At 42.8% G+C, this 24,537-nt stretch overlaps 1 protein-coding gene across 1 annotated transcript; it reads right to left on the reverse strand.

Annotated features, from left to right (window-relative positions):
* Positions 1 to 244: 244 nt before the first annotated feature.
* Positions 245 to 12,266, reverse strand: LOC311119433 (tripartite motif-containing protein 16-like). Its single transcript, XM_084194127.1, has 6 exons — positions 11,622 to 12,266; positions 11,130 to 11,216; positions 2,592 to 2,825; positions 2,334 to 2,493; positions 2,149 to 2,208; positions 245 to 1,912 (listed from the first exon to the last, which is right to left on the reverse strand). Exons 1-6 carry the CDS (start codon positions 12,216 to 12,218, stop codon positions 1,404 to 1,406), a joined length of 1,647 nt encoding a protein of 548 aa, XP_084050253.1. The 5' UTR covers positions 12,219 to 12,266; the 3' UTR covers positions 245 to 1,403.
* Between the last annotated feature and the right edge of the window lie 12,271 nt (positions 12,267 to 24,537).

Raw genomic sequence — 24,537 nt, forward strand, 5'->3', positions numbered from 1 at the left:
GATCTGATCAGAAGTAGCCTAGTGCACTACGTAATGAACAGGGTGTCATTTGGGCCAGAGTCAGTAACTCCCCTGGGTATGAATTCTCTCTCTATCTTATCTGTCTTCTATATTATGTTCTCCTCTCCTCCTCTCTTCTCTCCTCTATTCACTCTATTCTATCATCCACACCACATGCCAGCTTCAATACAATCCATTTACAAGTTAAAGACACACCTTGGAATAAATAGCAAAGGAAAACTACTACTAGATGTATTTTTTATTTCCCATCACCATGAATCATATTTAATAACTGAACAGTAGCAGACCTAACTTAATCTGTTCCTGACTCTGGATAGTGGATTAAAAAGACCATCAATCTCCAATGATATTAAAGTACAATTCTGAACATTACTGATATACTGAGTGGCAAGTCAAGATATCTGCTGTTTTTATTGTTTGGTTAATAGCACCACCTGCTGGACAGGTTTAATGTTGCTTGACTGAGCCGTATGGGAGAATAAATTATACCAAACTTAGGGCCGATTTCCCGGACATCTCCATTGAACATGCTTTTTAGTCTAGAACTAGGCTTCATCTGTGTCCGGAAAACCGGCCCATATAGTTCAATTAGCAAGTAAGTAACACTACCTGTTCCAAGATACTGAGGAAAATGACATTGAGACAGAGAACCAATTGGGAAAACATTTCAATGGTTCTGAATGACAACCAACATACATTAACAGCAAACATCATGATTAATGTAAATGTAGCCAATTAAAACATTGCATTTGATATAAATACGTTATTACGTTTTAATTACACTCTGAAGATTAAATCAGTCAGACATAAATAATTGTACAGAAAAACAGAGTATTATATCTGGGGACCATCACCACCAGCATAACTAGTATCTATGTGGACGCTACTACAGTTTAAACAGCTCAGCTATAGACTACACCAGCATGACTAGTATCTATGTGGACCCTACTACAGTTTAACCAGCTCAGCTATAGACTACACCAGCATGACTAGTATCTATGTGGACCCTAATACAGTTTAACCAGCTCAGCTATAGACTACACCAGCATGACTAGTATCTATGTGGACCCTACTACAGTTTAACCAGCTCAGCTATAGACTACACCAGCATGACTAGTATCTATGTGGACCCTACTACAGTTTAACCAGCTCAGCTATAGACTACACCAGCATGACTAGTATCTATGTGGACCCTACTACAGTTTAACCAGCTCAGCTATAGACTACACCAGCATGACTAGTATCTATGTGGATCCTACTACAGTTTAACCAGCTCAGCTATAGACTACACCAGCATGACTAGTATCTATGTGGACCCTACTACAGTTTAACCAGCTCAGCTATAGACTACACCAGCATGACTAGTATCTATGTGGACCCTACTACAGTTTAACCAGCTCAGCAGTACCATAGAGATTAAACCCAGGATAGAGGGGCTGAGTGAATGTGGTCTGGACTCTGTGGAGGAGGGTCATTGTGTCAGAGACACTGTAGAAGGACAGAGTACCTGCCTTGTGATCCAGGTCCACTCCTACTCTGGAGGACTGAGGGCCTGATACTTTAGTCCCAACATTATTGTGTATGAACCTATAACCACCACTAGAGCACTCTAAACTCCAGGACTTGTCATTCTCTCCAAATCCACCATCTGTCCCTGTTCTGCTGATGTCTTTATATGAGACTGCTGTATAAACACACTCCCCACTCCACTCCACCTCCCAGTAACAGCGTCCAGACAGACCCTCTCTACACAGAACCTGGTAGTTGGTGAATCTGTCTGGATGAACAGGATATGGTTGTTCTTGGTCTGTATAGGTCACCTTTCTGTTCCCTTTAGACAGAGAGAGGAGTGTGTCTGCTGTGTTTGGGTCCAGTGTGAGCTGACAGGAATCTGGGAGAAGAGCAGAGCAGAGACCAATGAGGGGAGTTAGAACAATAAGTGAAGTCAGATACTGTATCTACCCTGTCTTTGATTAGAGCACAGCAGAGATCAAATCAGAGAAATATGAGGAGTCAGATAGATACCCAGTCTTTGATTAGATCTACTATTGCTATATATTTCTAGAGGGATTGTTAGGAGTGTCAGTAAAAAGAGACTGTTAGTTACTTCAGAATGAAGAGACTCACATTGTAAGAACTGTTCTCTGGTCTTGGGCTCTGGAGGCAGTACAACATCCACTATATTCACTACAGACACACAAACACATTCACAGAGAGAGGGAATGTTATCATCACACCATATTCCACATGTATATGACTAGTAGGGAACTTTCAATGGTCTAAAGTTGATGTTCTTATTATTTTCAACACACCTGTAGTGGAGATCTTGGTCCATTCTCCTTTAAGGACGTCTTCTAGTTTCTCTCTCAGTTCAGACACAGTCTTACTCACATCTCCAAAGTACTGAAGAGGATGGACAACGATGCTGGGAAAGTCTGAAGATACACTGGTACCGGAGAGAGACTGATAACTCTGGAGAGAGAGAGAGAGAGAGAGAGAGCAGAACCAAATGATTGAGAGTTTCACATTAAGTTAATTTCATATCACATGTATCAAGGCAGTTGAGTTACCTGGAGGAAATGGATGTGATCCTCTGTGTGTGAGAGCTGCTCCAGCTCAGTGCTTCTCTTCCTCAGCTCAGCTATCTCCTGCTCCAGTTGCTCCAGGAGTCCTTCAGCTTGACTCACTTGAGCCTTCTCTTGGGCTCTGATCAGCTCCTTCACCTCAGAGCGCCTTCTCTCAATGGAGCGGATCAGCTCGGTAAAGATCTTATCACTGTCCTCCACTGCTGCCTGTGCAGAGCGCTGTTAAGAGAGAGAGAGAGAGAGACTGACTTGTCTTACTTTAATGAGCCATCCTCATTACACTAACACCCCCACCCCTAAAAGCACATTGCGTGCCAACACAACCTCCACACAATCACATTATCCAGTACCCAACACCACAGTACACTCACACAACACACGTTCTGTCCAATAATTCCCCAGAACTTTTTATAAAAATCCACAGGCAGACCGTCTGAGAGACAGCAGCTGAGAGTTTGTGAAAGGCCAGGGAAATGTCTATTTGATTTATCTGTGACAGAGAGAGTTTGGAAAGGTCTGTGAGCAGAACCTGAGAAAACCCAGGATAATAATAATAATAATAATAATAATATGCCATTTAGCAGACGCTTTTATCCAAAGCGACTTACAGTCATGTGCATACATTTTTACATATGGGTGGTCCCGGGGATCGAACCCACTACCCTGGCGTTACAAGCGCCGTGCTCTACAGAGGACCACAGAGTTCTGCCCTCTATAAATCAGAGTACAACTCCACAGCCGCAGCCTCATCTCCCCCACAACAGAAGTTACCCACCCATCAGGCTCCCTCATCTCCCCACAACAGAAGTTACCCACCCATCAGGCTCCCTCATCTCCCCACAACAGAAGTTACCCACCCATCAGGCTCCCTCATCTCACCACAACAGAAGTTACCCACCCATCAGACCAACGTAAACAATGGATTTTCTTGGTTTCCCCACTCTGTTTCTCCAACCCAAAAGAGCTGGGAGCATCAAACTAGCTCTTACAAGTGATCCTTTTGCTTTCATCTGAAATGAAAGCCACTAGGTCCCTGCGTAGTTCAGATAGATTATCTTGTAGCCCCACCCTACCTTGACCCACCAGCTCAGCCTCCACCTCACTAATGAACCACTCAATCTTCCCCAGTACTCTCCTGGCCTCTGAAGAGGAAGAATATGTATACTGCTGACTGAAAACCTGAATCTGGGCTTTCCCTTCGTCCCACCACTGACTGAGAGACTCAAACTCCCCCTTCTGCTGTCCCCACCTCTCCCAAAAGCCTTGGAAGTTTGAGCAAAAAGTGTCATCTTGGAAGAGCTTTACATGGAATTTCCAATAGGACACCTGCCTGGGCCCTGTTGAAACAGAGAACTGAGCCCTGTACTAGGTGCAGACACATTTTGGAAAGCAAAGACAAGGTCATTGATTTTGGCTCTAACCACTAACAACCTACCCTTACACACCTCTTTTGCTACCCCTGCACTAAGATTTGTGCCATGGCTCAGCACCTGCGCCCCCTTCCACCAGACCCCCAATACACTTCATTAATCACATCACTGTGTGTCTCTTGCTAAAAAATCACGTTTAAATGTTTTGGTTTGACATATTCCCCCAGTCTCTGCTGCCGTTCATGTTAAGGAAGTCTAACCGTGAAATCTCCATAAGAGGTGGGAGGGAAATCACCACAATCAGAAACCAGTAGAGAAGCCCATAAAGCCGCCATGCCAGAAAAAACCATCAATTTAAGCAGATTCTGAAGACATGCCCTTAAGAACCCATGACCCATTTTCTCAGCCTATACCGCTTCCTGGGTGAGAGGACACTAAACCCCTCATTCTTCATCACGTGTTGTACTGACCTTACAAACCTTCCAGGATCAATCAAATAAGACTCCAGCAGAACCTTCTTTTTCCCCTTTAGTCTCCATCAGGAACCTAGAAAGTTCTCTCAACATATATACTGGGCCCTCAGCCTGACTGTCTGTCAGCTCTGGATCCAATGAGCCGTCTGAAAACGAGACGCCTTGTCCTCCGCTCCCGCACACTCACCTCCCCCCTCTTCCTCCTCCTCCCCAGTCTCTGCCCCCCTGCACTTCCCCCCTGATCAGAGTCTCTTCCCCAATGACAGGCAATATTTCCTGGGATGAGCCCACCAAGCCTTCGCCCACTGGAGTCTCTGTTACTACAGAAACCTGCCTCAGCTCATGTAGCCCAGCTGCAACCCTCCCCACCACCGCTTTCTCCACGGCCTGCGCACCACCACTTGGCCATTCACTACTCTCCTCCTTCCTGGTACCACCACCACTTGACCCTGCACTACTCTCCTCCTTCCTGGTACCACCACCACTTGACCCTGCACTACTCTCCTCACTCCTGGTACCACCACCACTTGACCCTGCTCTACTCTCCTCCCTCCTGGTACCACCACCACTTGACCCTGCTCTACTCTCCTCCCTCCTGGTACCACCACCACTTGACCCTGCTCTACACTCCTCCCTCCTGGTACCACCACCACTTGACCCTGCTCTACTCTCCTCCCTCCTGGTACCACCACCACTTGACCCTGCTCTACTCTCCTCCCTCCTGGTACCACCACCACTTGACAACTTTCATGTTTTGAAATTATACTTCATTACTATAATGATTATCAATACGCCTGAACATTAATTCAGTCACCTCTGGTCGACAAAAACGTATTTTCCTAGTACATTAATTGTCAAATTCATCAACCAGCATTGAGCACTCTGTCTTCTCACGCAAGCGAGGGGCATGTTGAGGTAAATATGATAACCGCGACGGTTGCATTATGTAATTTATTGGTGGGCTGGAAGATGCAGTGTTTTTTCTTTTCTATTCAGAGGCTATTTACTCCCAATATGAGATAATTTTATATAGAAGGTTTTTATAATGCATGTTTACTAGGGTTGAGGTTAGCGCATCTGAGTAGGGATTATTTGGGTTCAATACCTGTCCTACCTATCAATCATATTGCTGCTTGTAGCCTATAACTGATGATCCCCACACTAGAAACACCCAAAACTATCTGTGCTACCAAACCCTGTGTTCCACCCCTCCCCTGTGTAACCTTGAAGTTTGTTAAGAAACAAACACTTGTCTACGAAAAGAGACATGTTTAACGGATTCCGCTTGGCACCCAGCCGAGAGCACACGAAAACCACTTGCAAATTTACCAAAACTAACCAACTACTTGCGGTCTGTTCGTAAGCAATAAACGGAGGCAGATTAGCCACCACAACTCTTATCGAAAGAGGCGACATCTGCACCAACACACCCCTCACAAAAATCCCACTCGCAACAAGACAAACCTTTTTCATTAACACAACCACCGCCTTGTTCATTCTGGATGCAGAGTGCAGATGTTCCGCTCCAACCTGTTCGCCGACCATGAGCAAAACTTCCTCCACACCTTTCTCCGGAACGCACCCGAAGCGACAGCGTTTCTTCTCCACTCGGTTGAGGCCATCACGCCGCCCTAACAAACTACCCCTACTCCTCCCTCAACTCTAAACGATAAACAGTGGAAACCAATAAACAAACCCTCCACCATGAGAAAATAAATTCAGAAAATACGCAAGAACCAAAAGAAAAAAGAATAGTAGCCCTCCTCACGAAACACAAATCTCTCACACAACCAACTTCTTCTTCTATGATATAATGGCGGTCCACAAACCAACGTTAAAGGTGCATGCCGCCACCTACTGTGCTGGAGTGTGTGGTCAATCACGGTTTCCAACATTTCTTAAATCCTCCTGCCTAACTGAGTACTTCTGAGAAAATAAAGAAGAGCCCTACTAACTTCTAATAGACCCCCCCCCACCCCCCATCCCCAAAATCCCTTCCAAACCCCCCCAACCCCGTCCAACCTCAATGACCCTACACTTCAATCTTTCCCTCTCTTCAACATACTTACAACAATATAACAACACATGCTCCACCGTTTCATCGACCGTACCCCCCAGACACAAACCATTCCCATGCTTGCCAACCAGATGTAATGACGAGTTCAATGTACAATGTCCTAAGCGCAATTTAGTAAACACCACATCTTCCTTCCTAATCTGACTTTTGAATCTTGGTCCATCGACCTTTCTGTAAAACTGTAAACTATTCATATAAATGCCGGCCCTTGTGCTCAGAGTACCATCTCTTCTGCCACACATCTATCAAAATGGCTCTGATCTTACATTTGGCCTCACCTCTACCCAGTGGAACATTAATATAAATTATATCTCATTTCAAAGCTCTTTTAGCTAACTGGTCTACAATTTCATTCCCTTCCACACCCGTATGTGCTGGGACCCAGCAGAATCTCACTACTACACCCATTCTCTCAATTCTCCATAATAACATTAATACCTCCAATAGCAGGTCACTCCTATTAGATTTACCAGATGATAAACTATTCAATACAGACAGAGAATCTGAGAATACTATAATTCTACCAGGTTGTACGTCCTCCACCCACTGGAGGGCAACTATTATCGCCAACAGTTCAACTGAGTATACTGACAGTTCATCTGTTAGTCTTCTACATACAGTGGGGGAAAAAAGTATTTAGTCAGCCACCAATTGTGCAAGTTCTCCCACTTAAAAAGATGAGAGAGGCCTGTAATTTTCATCATTGGTACACGTCAACTATGACAGACAAAATGAGAAAAAAAATCCAGAAAATCACATTGTAGGATTTTTTATTAATTAATTTGCAAATTATGGTGGAAAATAAGTATTTGGTCAATAAAAAAAGTTTCTCAATACTTTGTTATATACCCTTTGTTGGCAATGACACAGGTCAAACTTTTTCTGTAAGTCTTCACAAGGTTTTCACACACTGTTGCTGGTATTTTGGCCCATTCCTCCATGCAGATCTCCTCTAGAGCAGTGATGTTTTGGGGCTGTCGCTGGGCAACACGGACTTTCAACTCCCTCCAAAGATTTTCTATGGGGTTGAGATCTGGAGACTGGCTAGGCCACTCCAGGACCTTGAAATGCTTCTTACGAAGCCACTCATTCGTTGCCCAGGCGGTGTGTTTGAGATCATTGTCATGCTGAAAGACCCAGCCACGTTTCATCTTCAATGCCCTTGCTGATGGAAGGAGGTTTTCACTCAAAATCTCACGATACATGGCCCCATTCATTCTTTCCTTTACACGGATCAGTCGTCCTGGTCCCTTTGCAGAAAAACAGCCCCAAAGCATGATGTTTCCACCCCCATGCTTCACAGTAGGTATGGTGTTCTTTGGATGCAACTCAGCATTCTTTGTCCTCCAAACACGACGAGTTGAGTTTTGACCAAAAAGTTATATTTTGGTTTCATCTGACCATATGACATTCTCCCAATCCTCTTCTGGATCATCCAAATGCACTCTAGCAAACTTCAGACGGGCCTGGACTTAAGCAGGGGGACACGTCTGCACTGCAGGATTTGAGTCCCTGGCGGCGTAGTGTGTTACTGATGGTAGGCTTTGTTACTTTGGTCCCAGCTCTCTGCAGGTCATTCACTAGGTCCCCCCGTGTGGTTCTGGGATTTTTGCTCACCGTTCTTGTGATCATTTTGACCCCACGGGGTGAGATCTTGCGTCGAGCCCCAGATCGAGGGAGATTATCAGTGGTCTTGTATGTCTTCCATTTCCTAATAATTGCTCCCACAGTTGATTTATTCAAACCAAGCTGCTTACCTATTGCAGATTCAGTCTTCCCAGCCTGGTGCAGGTCTACAATTATGTTTCTGGTGTCCTTTGACAGCTCTTTGGTCTTGGCCATAGTGGAGTTTGGAGTGTGACTGTTTGAGGTTGTGGACAGGTGTCTTTTATACTGATAACAAGTTCAAACAGGTGCCATTAATACTGGTAACGAGTGGAGGACAGAGGAGCCTCTTAAAGAAGAAGTTACAGGTCTGTGAGAGCCAGAAATATTGCTTGTTTGTAGGTGACCAAACACTTATTTTCCACCATAATTTGCAAATAAATTCATAAAAAATCCTACAATGTGATTTTCTGGATATTTTTTTCTCATTTTGACTGTCATAGTTGACGTGTACCTATGATGAAAATTACAGGCCTCTCTCATCTTTTTAAGTGGGAGAACTTGCACAATTGGTGGCTGACTAAATACTTTTTTTCCCCACTGTATCTGCACATCAAATTCAGGAACGTAAACACCTGCTCCTGTGAGCCCACTATCTGGGTCCTTGGATCAGTCTGTGAAAATCATTAAAAAAGCATAAAAACGTTTACCAATGTAATTGTCAACCAGTTTCACTATATCACTAACTTCTGACCAATCTTTCCTTTTCTCTACCAAGGTTAGATCAACAACAGGGTCTGGGAGTAACCATGGAGGAACATCCCCTATCACCACAGAAGGGCCAACCTCCAACTCCCTCAAACCACTCTCATCAGCAAGCTTTCCAACTGTCCAACCAAAACCACTGCCTTGTCTACTAGTATATTCCCAACAGTCATCTAGAACAGTAGCAGTGGGATGCTCAACCTCACAGCCTTTCAACCCAATAAGATAATGACCATTTTTTACGCTGTATATCCAAAGGCATCTCGCCTGCCTCCACTAGTAAGGCACATACAGATGTTGATTTAAATGCACCAATACATATTCTTAAAGCTTTATACTGGATTAGGTCCTTGCCGCTGTTTCATAAACTATACACCCATAATCAATTGTCGTCCTGATCACAGCTCTATAAATATCCATCAACGATTGTCTGTCAGCACCCCATTCATAACCAGAGACCCACACAACCAACTACCGTGAAAGTGATGGAATGAGAGAGACAGAGACATCCTTACAACACTGTACATAGCCTTAATATAACGGTTCTTCTTCTTTGGAGTTTAACAATGGTTGGCATCCAATATGTTGCATTACCGCCCCCAACTGGACTATAATATAAATCCATTATACTTTGTGATACAAAATGGGAAAAGGGGAAACTATAATAATTTTAAAAAACAACCTTCCAACTAACCCTACACTCATTAAATACCCACTACCCCATTCCACTACTTTGACCCTATCTGCTCCTGCACCATGCCAACGGCCTGGGAGGACGGGACACCACCACTCAACACAACCTGTAACTCTTCTGAAGTCAAATCTTGTATGCCCAAATACTTCTCTGCAGCTGCCACCACAACATCTATTTTATGTGATTTACGTTCCATTTGTGCAGTACAGTTGATAACCATTGCTATGAACTCTAAGAAGCTAACTTTACTAAAGCATATATCACTCGTTGGCCTATCCCTCTGTGCTGGCACAGATCTACTACTCACAGGGATCCTCTCAGGATCTCTCACCCTTGACCCATCCTCCTCTACTTTCTTCACTGCCTCAGCATACGACACCTTCTGCACTACTCTGACTCTAGCCACCTCAACCTGCCTCTCTCGCACCGGACACTTCAGATCCCCAGCAACATGGGCATCCCAACAGTTGACACACACAACTTTATCCACCAAAACTACTCAATCCTCTATCCCCTCCTGCACACTTCCCACATCTTGGAATCTCCCTCCTACAAACTGCTGCAACATTACCATAAACGTTGCACCTGAAACAGCGCAGTGGATTCGCCACAAAAGCTCTAACAGGATAACTGATATATCCTACCATGACCATGACGGGTAAAGACTCAAAACTCAAAAGGACTGACAGTGACTCCTCTGTTTCACCACGCTCACCACCAGGTCTGTGTTGCACCAAACGAAACACAAACAAATATCACTACAGGTTACCTTCACTGATTCAACTGCACCCAACTCCTTTCCCACCCACCCTGAAACTACAAATGGATCTGCCAAAAGGTATGGATCCACTTTCTCCAACAATGTAACTCCTACTGCACCAGATTCTTCTTTATCATGTCCATTGATGCCAGGCTCTGGTTCTGAGCTCTTCACCACATCTTCTACCTCACTTAACTCTCCCTCATTCATTTCCATTTCACCTCCAGAACTCAGTCTGGCGAATGGCTCACTCGGTTTGCACTTGAATTATAACATTTGAAATGTCTCTATTCCTTTGAAACTTTTGTGAGTGCAATGTTTACTGTTCATTTCTGGTGGTTTATTTCACTTTTGTTTATTATCTATTTCACTTGCTTTGGCAATGTAAACATATGTTTCCCATGCCAATAAATCCCTTTGAATTGATTTGAATTGAGAGAGAGAGAGAGCTCCATGTTAATGTATAGGGGACATGAGTCAGTCATGATTTCTCAAGGTTTTGTGATGAGGTAGCCCCGCCTTCGACTTCAAAATCAGTGTCGGCCCTCAGCCCAATAGGGAATGTCCTCTTGGTGTAACGGTCAAGATGTTGGTTTCTCCCTCAGTAGACCCGGGTTCATATCCCGCCTGTTACATTAAGCAGTCTATTCTCTGAAAGGGGTCCAGACAGCCTGTTCCCAACAGTGGAGCCAGTGGGATTGTATTAGGGGCCCCTCTCTCTCTCTCTGACTGGAGGAGAGAAGTTAAATGGTGTGTCTCCTCTGGTCAACAATACTCACCTTGAGAGACTTTACAGCCTGTTGGAGCTCCTTCTCTCTCTCCTGGAATCTCTGCTGGACCTTCTGCTGACTCATCCCCAGCTGCCTCTGTGGAGAATCACTCTTCAATGAGCTATCAAGCTTTATTTGTCCAGTAGATCAATAGTATAGTAATGGGACATAGGGCCCATAGAAGATAGGGATTAAAATGTTGAGGAAGTGTCTGTGTGAAATTATATTATTATGTGAATGATTATAGTTTTAACAGTGCACAAAACAGGGGAGCTGATTGGGTGTTTGATAACAAATGATAATGGTGTTTGACTTTAGAAAATGGTGATACATTTGGAGAATCTGGGTTAACATATCTATATACTCAAGGTTTGTGTTCATATTTGTTCTGCCGTGGATCGATTTCATTTGAATGATCTCATATTCAAACAGCCTTAGATCCTACTGTATCTTTAATTATTTGTTTATCAGACAGTCACCAACAAGTAGTTCTGGTCTTACCTGTTTCTCAGTCCTCTCTGCTGCAGCTGACACTGTATCATGGCCTTTATGTTCATTCATCACACACAGCAGACAGATACACTGTTGATCGGTACGACAGAAAACCTCCAGCAGTTTGTCATGATGAGAGCAGATCTTCTCCTGTAGTTGTGCGGTGGCTTTGACCAGCTTGTGCTTCTTCAAAGCAGGAGATTCATAGTGAGGTTGGAGGTGAGTCTCACAGTAAGAGGCCAGACACACCAGACAGGACATGAGGGCTTTCTGCTTTCTGGTCCCAGTGCAGACATCACACGCCACATCTCCAGGTCCAGCATAGCACAGAGCAGGAGGGAGAGCAGCCTGGAGTCCTGTCTTCTTCAGTTTCTCCACCATCTCAGCCAAAATGGTATTTTTCCTCAGATTAGGCCTTGGAGTGAAGGTCTCTCTGCACTGAGGACAGCTATAGACCCCTTTCAGAACATCCTGATCCCAGCAGTCCTCAATACAGCGCCTACAGTAACTGTGTCCACAGGCAGTAGTGACCGGCTCCTTCAGTAGATCCAGACAGACAGAACAACAGAACTGGTCCTGGTCCAGCAGAACTCCCTGCTGAGCCATTTGGATGGTTGTTCACTCTCACACAGACAGACGACACAGAGACTCAGATCAGTTTCGTTTCCACATAAGTTCGTTTTTGGGAGGGCGTGGACTTTCTGGATCTGCCAGATAGGTGAGGTTAGAGGGAGGGAGGGAGGGATAGAGAGAGAACTGCATTCAACGTGGAGAGGGAGACAAATATTTTAGTTTCTAGGTTAGGGCCCTTCATTTGGAATAAATCTAACAAATATGAGTTGTTAGAATATATAAAGGGTAACAGTTCCTATGAAGTACATATTATAATTATTATAATAAGCTTCATAATGCCTTATAATACACTTATGTGTTATAACACTGATTATAAGTGTCTATAATAATTCATAAGTGGTTGTAATGGGGGGGGGTGGGGGGGGGGGGTTGATATTGATACAATATACTGTAGTTTAAATGAATACTGTATGTATTGACTGATCATTGAGAATGAGGTAATACTTTACATTACAGTGTGGGTATTACTGTTAGGCCTAGGGTCAGGGTTAGAGTTACTACATTCAGCAGTAACCCTAACCCTAGCCATATCTAGGACTAAAAAGAGAAGACGTTTTATAATCAGAGTTCTTTGTATCTCTTCTTAGTCAGACAGAAACCCCCCACATCTTATAGGTGGACGGGGTTATGAACATATCCAATGAATTGTTTTCTGCAACCAGATGAAATGAAACTGCCTTTCAGCAGGAAAAGCTTCTCTAATAATCCTAACCATTGCTGGGTGTCTTCGGAGACTGAGGTATAGAGACACACTGTCAAGTCAAATCATCTGGCTGTGCATTCATGTCAAAACATGTATTATTTTCTATTCATAAAATTATATTGTATTATATTCTTTGATAATATATTATATCCATAGGCTCCACTCTGTATAGTGTTAATGATGACTGTTTGTTCTGTACATTGATTGAATGGTTAGGACTATCTCACTGTATTCACAGATTAAATCCCAAGACACCAGGAGACCTAAAGGAAGCCTTCAACACTGTATCCCTTCATCCAGTCATAGTAAACAACCTCTGTCTGTCTGTCTGTACGCCTGTCTGTCTGTAAACACAGCCAACTTTTCTGCGGTGGTTGTTGTTGCTATCAGTGCTGCACAGCTATTTTCAGGTCTCTCCAGAGATGGTCGATCGGGTTCAACTCCAGGATCTGGCTGGACCACTCAAGGACATTCAGAGACTTGTCCCGAAGCCACTCCTGCGTCTTGGCTGTGTGCTTAGGGTTGTTGTCTTGTTGGAAGTTGAACCTTCGCCCCAGTCTGAGATCCTGAGCGCTCTGAAGCAGGTTTTCATCAAGGATCTCTCTGTACTTTGCTCTGTTCATTTTTCCCTCGATCCTGGCTATTCTCCCAGTCCGTGCCTCTGAAAAACATCCCCACAGCCTGATGCTGCCACCACCATGCTTCACCATAGGGATGGTGCCATGTTTTCTACAGACGTCACACCCCACATCTAAAGGTCCAGCATGACAGTGAGCAGGAGGAGCAGCTTGGAGTCCTGTCTTCTTCAGTTTCTCCACCACTTAGGCGAGCACAGCACTCCTGTTCAGAATAGGTCTTTGGGTGAAGGTATGTCTGCACTGCACTCAATCTGGTTTATTTAGTACCCCAGCGCAGGTTAAGTAGTGGAAAGAACATGTTGGGTTATTTTGACCCAGACAGTTTGGTTGCGTGAATAACCCAATATGTTGGGTTGTTAGTATTAACAGAACACGGGTTAATTTAACCATCAGTTGGGTATTTTTTACTCTCATGCTTGGTTGACCTAGCAACTGGGTCTGTTTTAATGTCATGCTTGGTTGACCTAGAAACTGGGTCTGTTTTAATGTCATGCTTGGTTGACCTAGCAACTGGGTCTGTTTTAATGTCATGCTTGGTTGACCTAGTAACTGGGTCTGTTTTAATGTCATGCTTGGTTGACCTAGCAACTGGGTCTGTTTTAATGTCATGCTTGGTTGACCTAGCAACTGGGTCTGTTTTAATGTCATGCTTGGTTGACCTAGCAACTGGGTCTGTTTTAATGTCATGGTTGGTTGACCTAGCAACTGGGTCTGTTTTAATGTCATGCTTGGTTGACCTAGCAACTGGGTCTGTTTTAATGTCATGCTTGGTTGACCTAGCAACTGGGTCTGTTTTAATGTCATGCTTGGTTGACCTAGCAACTGGGTCTGTTTTAATGTCATGCTTGGTTGCCCTAGCAACTGGGTCTGTTTTAATGTCATCCTTACTGTAGGTTATTTTAAGGCGTTTACATACTGTAAACTCAATTTTCCCTTATTAAATTATTCTATAATATGTAGAGTATTTATTACATATTATAATAAGGTATACCACTGTATTATAGCCCAACAATGAGACATACGTGGACTTTTAGGAAACTCTATAAGCATAATTGAAGCTACAAAAATGTCAATGTTCAACCTTAACATGTGCTAACTACGCAACAGACCAGATGAACAGGAAATATATTTACTCTCATGGGTGGCTAAAAATAACTATCTGAAAGCCACACCCCTACTAAACTATGCCTACAGTCTTCTGATCTGACCTGCTGGGTCATATCTCAATAACCAAGCAACAATAACCCAACACCCAGCATCCATAACCCAGCAGTTTTTAAAGAAAACAACCCAACTAAGTGACCCAACGCCTGCAACCCAACATTTGGGTCAACCAAACAACCCAGTATTGTTTAGAGTGTGGGGACAGGTGTAGACCCCTTTCAGATCATCCTGATCCCAGCTTTCTTTAATACAGCCCATACAGTAGCTGTGTCCACAGGCAGTAGTCACCGGATCCTTCAGTGGATCCAGACAGACGGAGCAACAGAACAGTTCTAGATTGTCAGCCATTTTAGTGCTTTCACCTGAAGGTTGAGCAACAGGGTGTCAAAAATGACTTTCTGTTTCATGGAACTCTACACCGGAGGACAGGGAGTGGCTTCCTCTTGACTGTGTACTCTGTATCTACAGGTTTTTGGGGGATGGAAGTCAAGCTAAGAAGATGACGTTGCATACAGCTGTGTCCACAGGCAGTAGTGACCGGCTCCTTCACTGGATCCAGACAGACAGAACAACAGAACTGGTCCTGGTCCAGCAGAACTCCCTGCTGAGCCATTTGGACGGTTGTTCACTCTCACACAGACAGACGACACAGAGACTCAGATCAGTTTCGTTTCCACAGAAGTGAGTTTTTGGGAGGGGGAGGGACTTTCTGGATCTGCCAGATAGGTGAGGTTAGAGGGAGGGAGGGAGGGATAGAGAGAGAACTGCGTTCAACGTGGAGAGGGAGACAAATATTTTAGTTTCTAGGTTAGGGCCCTTCATTTGGAATAAATCTAACAAATATGAGTTGTTAGAATATATAAAGGGTAACAGTTCCTATGAAGTACATATTATAATTATTTTAATAAGCTTCATAATGCCTTATAATACACTTATGTGTTATAACACTGATTATAAGTGTCTATAATAATTAATAAGTGGTTGTAATGGGGGGGGGGGGGGGGTTGATATTGATACAATATACTATAGTTTAAATGAATACTGTATGTATTGACTGATCATTGAGAATGAGGTAATACTTTACATTACAGTGTGGTTATTACTGTTAGGCCTAGGGTCAGGGTTAGAGTTACTACATTCAGCAGTAACCCTAACCCTAGCCATATCTAGGACTAAAAAGAGAAGACGTTTTACAATCAGAGTTCTTTATATCTCTTCTTAGTCAGACAGAAACCCCCCACATCATATAGGTGGACGGGGTTATGAACATATCCAATGAATTGTTTTCTGCAACCAGATGAAATGAAAGTGCCTTTCAGCAGGAAAAGCTTCTCTAATAATCCTAACCATTGCTGGGTGTCTTCAGAGACTGAGGTATAGAGACACACTGTCAAGTCAAAACATCTGGCTGTGCTTTCATGTCAAAACATTTATTATTTTCTATTCCTAAAATTCTATTGTATTAAATTCTTTGATAACATATTCTATCCATAGGCTCCACTCTGTATAGTGTTAATGATGACTGTTTGTTCTGTACATTGATTGAATGGTTAGGACTATCTCACTGTATTCACTGTTTAAATCCCAAGAGACCAGGAGACCTAAAGGAAGCCTTCAACACTGTATCCCTTCATCCAGTCATAGTAAACAACCTCTGTCTGTCTGTCTGTACGTCTGTCTGTCTGTAAACACAGCCAACTTTTCTACGGTGGTTGTTGTTGCTATCAGTGCTGCACAGCTATTTTCAGGTCTCTCCAGAGATGGTCGATCGGGTTCAACTCCAGGATCTGGCTGGACCACTCAAGGACATTCAGAGACTTGTCCCCAAGCCACTCCTGCGTCTTGGCTGTGTGCTTAGGGTTGTTGTCTTGTTGGAAGTTGAACCTTCGCCCCAGTCTGAGATCCTGAGCGCTCTGAAGCAGGTTTTCATCAAGGATCTCTCTGTACTTTGCTCTGTTCATTTTTCCCTCGATCCTGGCTATTCTCCCAGTCCGTGCCTCTGAAAAACATCCCCACAGCCTGATGCTGCCACCACCATGCTTCACCATAGGGATGGTGCCATGTTTTCTACAGACGTGACGCTTGGCATTCAGGCCAAAGAGTTCAATCTTGGTTTCATCAGACCAGAGAATCTTCTTTCTCATGGTCTGAGAGTACTTTAGGATCCTTTTGGCAAACTCCAAGCGGGCTGTCATGTGTCTTTTACTGAGGAGTGGCTTCCGTCTGGCCACTCTACCATAAAGGCCTAATTGGTGGAGTGCTGCAGAGGTGGTTGTCCTTCTGGAAGGTTCTCCCATCTCCACAGAGGAACTCTGGAGCTCTGTCAGAGTTACCATCGGGTTCTTGGTCACTTCCCTGACCAAGGCCCTTCTCCCCCGATGCTCAGTTTGGCCAGGCGGCCAGCTCTAGGAAGAGTCTTGGTGGTTACAAACTTCTTCCATTTAAGAATGATGGAGGCCATTGTGATCTTGGGGACCTTCAATGTTGCAGAAATGTTTTGGGACCCTTCCCCAGATCTGTGCCTCAACACAATCCTGTCTCAGGGCTCTACGGACAATTCCTTCACCCTCATGGCTTGGTTTTTGCTCTGACATGCACTGTCAACTGTGGGACCTTATATAGACAGCTGTGTGCCTTTACAAATCATGTCCAATCAATTGAATTTACTACAGGTGGACTCCAATCAAGTTGTAGAAAAATCTCAAGGATGATCAATGGAAACAGGATGCACCTGAGCTCAATTTTGAGTCTCATAGCAAAGGGTCTGAATACTTATGTAAATAAGGTATTTCTGTCTTGTATTTTCAATAAGTGTGTAAAAATAAAAACCTGTTTTCGCTTTGTCATTATGTGGTATTGTGGGTAGAGTGATGAGGAAAATGTTTTATTTAATCAATTTTAGAATAAGGCTGTAACGTAATAAAATGTTGAAAAAGTCAAAGGGTCTGAATACTTTCCGAAGGCACTGTATGGCAGCTAGAAATCAAAACTGGATGGTCTTCAGAGATAGATGGGAGGGGCTTCGGGTAGCTGAAGGCGGGGACTAAAAACAAACAAAAGATAACTAATGTAAAATGTAGTGTCTGGGAAATGTATGTAGTATGTACATTTATAAGCTGGAAGTGGAAGCCTAAGTATTGTTTGTCCATTAGTTTAGGAGGGGTGGTAGGGTTAGGGGAAAATAATAAAGAAGGAAAATATATTTAAAATAATATTTACAAAACATATATATGGGGGATTGGAAATGATGCAGACAATTCCACAGATAGAAGCCCCAATATATCTGCAATGTTAAAGCTGGTCCTATAGCTGTGGCTTTGACCAGCTGGTGCTTCTTCAAAGCATGAGATTCATAGTGAGGTTGGAGGTGAGTCTCACAGTAAGAGGCCACACACACCAGACAGGACATGAGGGCTTTCTGCTTTCTGGTCCCAGTGCAGAAATCACACGCCACATCTCCAGGTCCAGCATAGCACAGAGCAGGAGGGGGAGCAGCCTGGAGTCCTGTCTTCTTCAGTTTCTCCACCAACTCAGCCAACATGTTATTTATCCTCAGATTAGGCCTTGGAGTGAAGGTCTGTCTGCACTGAGGATGTCACACCCCACATCTAAAGGTCCAGCATGACAGTGAGCAGGAGGAGCAGCTTGGAGTCCTGTCTTCTTCAGTTTCTCCACCACTTAGGCGAGCACAGCACTCCTGTTCAGAATAGGTCTTGGGGTGAAGGTATGTCTGCACTGCACTCAATCTGGTTTATTTAGTACCCCAGCGCAGGTTAAGTAGTGGAAAGAACATGTTGGGTTATTTTGACCCAGACAGTTTGGTTGCGTGAATAACCCAATATGTTGGGTTGTTAGTATTAACAGAACACGGGTTAATTTAACCATCAGTTGGGTATTTTTTACTCTCATGCTTGGTTGACCTAGCAACTGGGTCTGTTTTAATGTCATGCTTGGTTGACCTAGCAACTGGGTCTGTTTTAATGTCATGCTTGGTTGACCTAGCAACTGGGTCTGTTTTAATGTCATGCTTGGTTGACCTAGCAACTGGGTCTGTTTTAATGTCATGCTTGGTTTACCTAGCAACTGGGTCTGTTTTAATGTCATGCTTGGTTTACCTAGCAACTGGGTCTGTTTTAATGTCATGCTTAGTTGACCTAGCAACTGGGTCTGTTTTAATGTCATGCTTGGTTGACCTAGCAACTGGGTCTGTTTTAATGTCATGCTTGGTTGACCTAGCAACTGGGTCTGTTTTAATGTCATGCTTGGTTGACCTAGCAACTGGGTCTGTTTTAATGTCATGCTTGGTTGACCTAGTAACTGGGTCTGTTTTAATGTCATGCTAGGTTGACCTAGCAACTGGGTCTGTTTTAATGTCATGCTTGGTTGACCTAGCAACTGGGTCTGTTTTAATGTCATGCTTGGTTGACCTAGCAACTGGGTCTGTTTTAATGTCATGCTCGGTTGACCTAGCAACTGGGTCTGTTTTAATGTCATGCTTGGTTGACCTAGCAACTGGGTCTGTTTTAATGTGATGCTAGGTTGACCTAGCAACTGGGTCTGTTTTAATGTCATGCTCGGTTGACCTAGCAACTGGGTCTGTTTTAATGTCATGCTTGGTTGACCTAGCAACTGGGTCTGTTTTAATGTCATGCTTGGTAGACCTAGCAACTGGGTCTGTTTTAATGTCATGCTCGGTTGACCTAGCAACTGGGTCTGTTTTAATGTCATGCTTGGTTGACCTAGCAACTGGGTCTGTTTTAATGTCATGCTCGGTTGACCTAGCAACTGGGTCTGTTTTAATGTCATGCTTGGTTGACCTAGCAACTGGGTCTGTTTTAATGTCATGCTTGGTTGACCTAGCAACTGGGTCTGTTTTAATGTCATGCTTGGTTGACCTAGCAACTGGGTCTGTTTTAATGTCATCCTTACTGTAGGTTATTTTAAGGCGTTTACATACTGTAAACTCAATTTTTCCTTATTAAATTATTCTATAATATGTAGAGTATTTATTACATATTATAATAATGTATACCACTGTATCATAGCCCAACAATGAGACATACGTGGACTTTTAGGAAACTCTATAAGCATCATTGAAGCTACAAAAATGTCAATGTTCAACCTTAACATGTGCTAACTACGCAACAGACCAGATGAACAGGAATCATATTTACTCTCATGGGTGGCTAAAAATAACTATCTGAAAGCCACACCCCTACTAAACTATGCCTACAGTCTTCTGATCTGACCTGATGGGTCATATCTCAATAACCAAGCAACAATAACCCAACACCCAGCATCCATAACCCAGCAGTTTTTAAAGAAAACAACCCAACTAAGTGACCCAACGCCTGCAACCCAACATTTGGGTCAACCAAACAACCCAGTATTGTTTAGAGTGTGGGGACAGGTGTAGACACCTTTCAGATCATCCTGATCCCAGCTTTCTTTAATACAGCCCATACAGTAGCTGTGTCCACAGGCAGTAGTCACCGGATCCTTCAGTGGATCCAGACAGACGGAGCAACAGAACAGTTCTAGATTGTCAGCCATTTTAGTGCTTTCACCTGAAGGTTGAGCAACAGGGTGTCAAAAATGACTTTCTGTTTCATGGAACTCTACACCAGAGGACAGGGAGTGGCTTCCTCTTGACTGTGTACTCTGTATCTACAGGTTTTTGGGGGATGGAAGTCAAGCTAAGAAGATGACGTTGCATACAGCTGTGTCCACAGGGAATAGTAACTGGATCCTTTGGTAGATCCAGACAGCAGAGTGGATATTTTAAAAGGGCCTCTGCAATGTCCATACAACAAACTGCACAGCAGAGTATCAGAGATAACTTTAATTTCTTTGAAAGTCTGAGTGGTGGGGGAGGCCTTTTAGATCTGTTTGGAGACGTTAGTCCTGGATGGATGCACTGAGGTATATAGGGATGGAAGCCATAGTGACGTGTTTATTTTTTTATTTTTTTTATTTCACCTTTATTTAACCAGGTAAGCCAGTTGAGAACAGGTTCTCATTTACAACTGCGACCTGGCCAAGATAAAGCAAAGCAGTGCAATAAAAACAACACAGAGTTACATATGGGGTAAAAAACATAAAGTCAAAAATACAACAGAAAATATATATACAGTGTGTGCAAATGTAGCAAGTTATGGAGGTAAGGCAATAAATAGGCTATGGTGCAAAATAATTACAATAGTATTAACACTGGAATGCTAGATGTGCAAGAGATTATGTGCAAATAGAGACACTGGGGTGCAAAATAAATAACAATATAGGGATGAGGTAGTTGGGTGGGCTAATTTCAGATGGGCTGTGTACAGGTGCAGTGATCGGTAAGGTGCTCTGACAACTGATGCTTAAAGTTATTGAGGGAGATAAGAGTCTCCAGCTTCAGAGATTTTTGCAATTCGTTCCAGTCATTGGCAGCAGAGAACTGGAAGGAATGGCGGCCAAAGGAGGTGTTGGCTTTGGGGATGACCAGTGAGATATACCTGCTGGAGCGCAGACTACGGGTGGGTGCTGCTATGGTGACCAATGAGCTAAGATAAGGCGGGGATTTGCCTAGCAGTGATTTATAGATGGCCTGGAGCCAGTGGGTTTGACGACGAACATGTAGTGAGGACCAGCCAACAAGAGCGTACAGGTCACAGTGGTGGGTAGTGTATGGGGCTTTGGAGACAAAACGGATGGCACTGTGATAGACTACATCCAATTTGCTGAGTAGAGTGTTGGAGGCTATTTTGTAAATGACATCGCCGAAGTCAAGGATCGGTAGGATAGTCAGTTTTACGAGGGCATGTTTGGCAGCATGAGTGAAGGAGGCTTTGTTGCGAAATAGGAAGCCGATTCTAGATTTAACTTTGGATTGGAGATTCTTTATGTGAGTCTGGAAGTTGAGTTTACAGTCTAACCAGACACCTAGGTATTTGTAGTTGTCCACATACTCTAGGTCAGACCCGTCGAGAGGGGTGATTCTAGTCGGGTTGGCGGGTGCCAGCAGCGTTCGATTGAAAAGCATGCATTTAGTTTTACTAGTGTTTAAGAGCAGTTGGAGGCTACTGAAGGAGTGTTGTATGGCATTGAAGCTCGTTTGGAGGTTTGTTAACACAGTGTCCAATGAAGGGCCAGATGTATACAAAATGGTGTCGTCTGCGTAGAGGTGGATCTGAGAGTCACCAGCAGCAAGAGCTGGTAACCAAATATAAGGTTGTGGTAAAACATTACAACGTTTTAAAGGATCCATAAATGTACAGTGACCTATTCAGAAGCCACAGTGGTGAATGATGAATATGTCAAATCAAAAGTTCTCTTTCATTTTCAGTCATGTAAAATGATCATAAATTGTAAAGAAACATGAGGATGCAGTGGGGTGCAAATACCTCTGTAGAATTAATTAAGCGAGAAATGGCGGTGGAAACGGCTTTATGCACAAATATTGATATAATAACCATCATATTGAAGTAAACTTGGAGTCACACAATGATATGTGGTGTGGTCCTCCCACTACGACTCAGGAAACCATGCAGTTTATTAAAGCTACAGATGAAATAAGTTATGCTGAACTTCACAGGGTGGTGTAAGTGCACGGTGATGAGCTTGATGCTCCTTTCCAATAAATATCGAGGGTCTTTTTGTCCATAATAATGTCATCATGTAGGTAGCCTGTCCAGAGTGGGCACGTTCGCTATATAATGCCCAACCAAATCTGACAAAACCATCAGTAGAGTTGAAAATGTGATGGAAACCCATTTAACATAACTTTTTAAACCGGTACATGGGAATTTAACTGCAAAAATATATTAGTATTTTCTAAAATATATATTTGTATGTGCATTACGTCATCATGCACAGCCATTTATCTTCAACACGTCAATTTGATGGAAACATCTCTGCTGGTTTGACGCCAGTCAAATGGAAACAGATTTTCATGCGAATATTCAAATATCTGCATAAAAACAATATCCCAATAGAATTGAATGGTAAATGACGTATTGAATCATTTTGGAGTCACTTGTATTGTAAATAAGAACATAATATGTTTAAGTGGCTCCAAAATGACACAATACATTATTTACCATTCAATTCTATTGGGCACAACATCATCTGAAACACAACCGAAACACACTGCAAATGCATCCAACAAGAGTCCCAAGCTTGATGTAGTCATAGCCTGCTAGGAATATGGGACCAAATACTAAACTTTTGACAAAGTGTAATACACTATAAGTGAATTTGTCCAAATACTTATGACACCTACAAATGGAGGGCCCAGATAATTAAAGTATATTTATTTCTAAACAGTAAAACAGACATGAATGAAAATACCCTCAAATAAAAGGTGACATTCTGTACTGTCGCCTCATATAAAACATTTAATATCAAATCTAAAATGCTGGAGTATAGAGCCAAATTCATAGTTGAATAAATTCAAAAACCAAGGGTGGGTCAAAATTATTCAATAAAACAACTTGGCCATGAAGAAGTTTCAGTAGATTAGGAACTGCTTCCTATAAAGTTATGTGGAGTATAATGTAGCTGGACATTGTAAAGTCTGCTTCCTATAAAGCTATGGGTAGTATAATGTAGCTGGACATTGTAAAGTCTGCTTCCTATAAAGCTACGTGGAGTATAATGTAGCTGGACATTGTAAAGTCTGCTTCCTATAAAGCTATGTGGAGTATAATGTAGCTGGACATTGTAAAGTCTGCTTCCTATAAAGCTATGTGGTGTATAATGTAGCTGGACATTGTAAAGTCTGCTTCCTATAAAGCTATGTGGAGTATAATGTAGCTGGACATTGTAAAGTCTGCTTCCTATAAAGCTATGTGGAGTATAATGTAGCTGGACATTGTAAAGTCTGCTTCCTATAAAGCTATGTGGAGTATAATGTAGCTGGACATTGTAAAGTCTGCTTCCTATAAAGCTATGTGGAGTATAATGTAGCTGGACATTGTAAAGTCTGCTTCCTATAAAGCTATGTGTAGTATAATGTAGCTGGACATTGTAAAGTCTGCTTCCTATAAAGCTATGTGGAGTATAATGTAGCTGGACATTGTAAAGTCTGCTTCCTATAAAGCTATGTGGAGTATAATGTAGCTGGACATTGTAAAGTCTGCTTCCTATAAAGCTATGTGGAGTATAATGTAGCTGGACATTGTAAAGTCTGCATCCTATAAAGCTATGTGGAGTATAATGTAGCTGGACATTGTAAAGTCTGCTTCCTATAAAGCTATGTGGAGTATAATGTAGCTGGACATTGTAAAGTCTGCTTTCTATAAAGCTATGTGGAGTATAATGTAGCTGGACATTGTAAAGTCTGCTTCCTATAAAGCTATGTGGAGTATAATGTAGCTGGACATTGTAAAGTCTGCTTCCTATAAAGCTATGTGGTGTATAATGTAGCTGGACATTGTAAAGTCTGCTTCCTATAAAGCTATGTGGAGTATAATGTAGCTGGACATTGTAAAGTCTGCTTCCTATAAAGCTATGTGGAGTATAATGTAGCTGGACATTGTAAAGTCTGCTTCCTATAAAGCTATGTGGAGTATAATGTAGCTGGACATTGTAAAGTCTGCTTCCTATAAAGCTATGTGGAGTATAATGTAGCTGGACATTGTAAAGTCTGCTTCCTATAAAGCTATGTGGAGTATAATGTAGCTGGACATTGTAAAGTCTTCTAGATGGTGTCATCTATGATATACTCTATGTAATGATATGTCTATGTCTTCTATATGGTGTTCTATACTGTATGTAATGATATGTCTATGTCTTCTAGATGGTG

This window comes from Coregonus lavaretus (genome assembly GCF_964263955.1).
Source record: "Coregonus lavaretus genome assembly, contig: HAP1_SCAFFOLD_7802, whole genome shotgun sequence".
NCBI lineage: Eukaryota > Metazoa > Chordata > Actinopteri > Salmoniformes > Salmonidae > Coregonus > Coregonus lavaretus.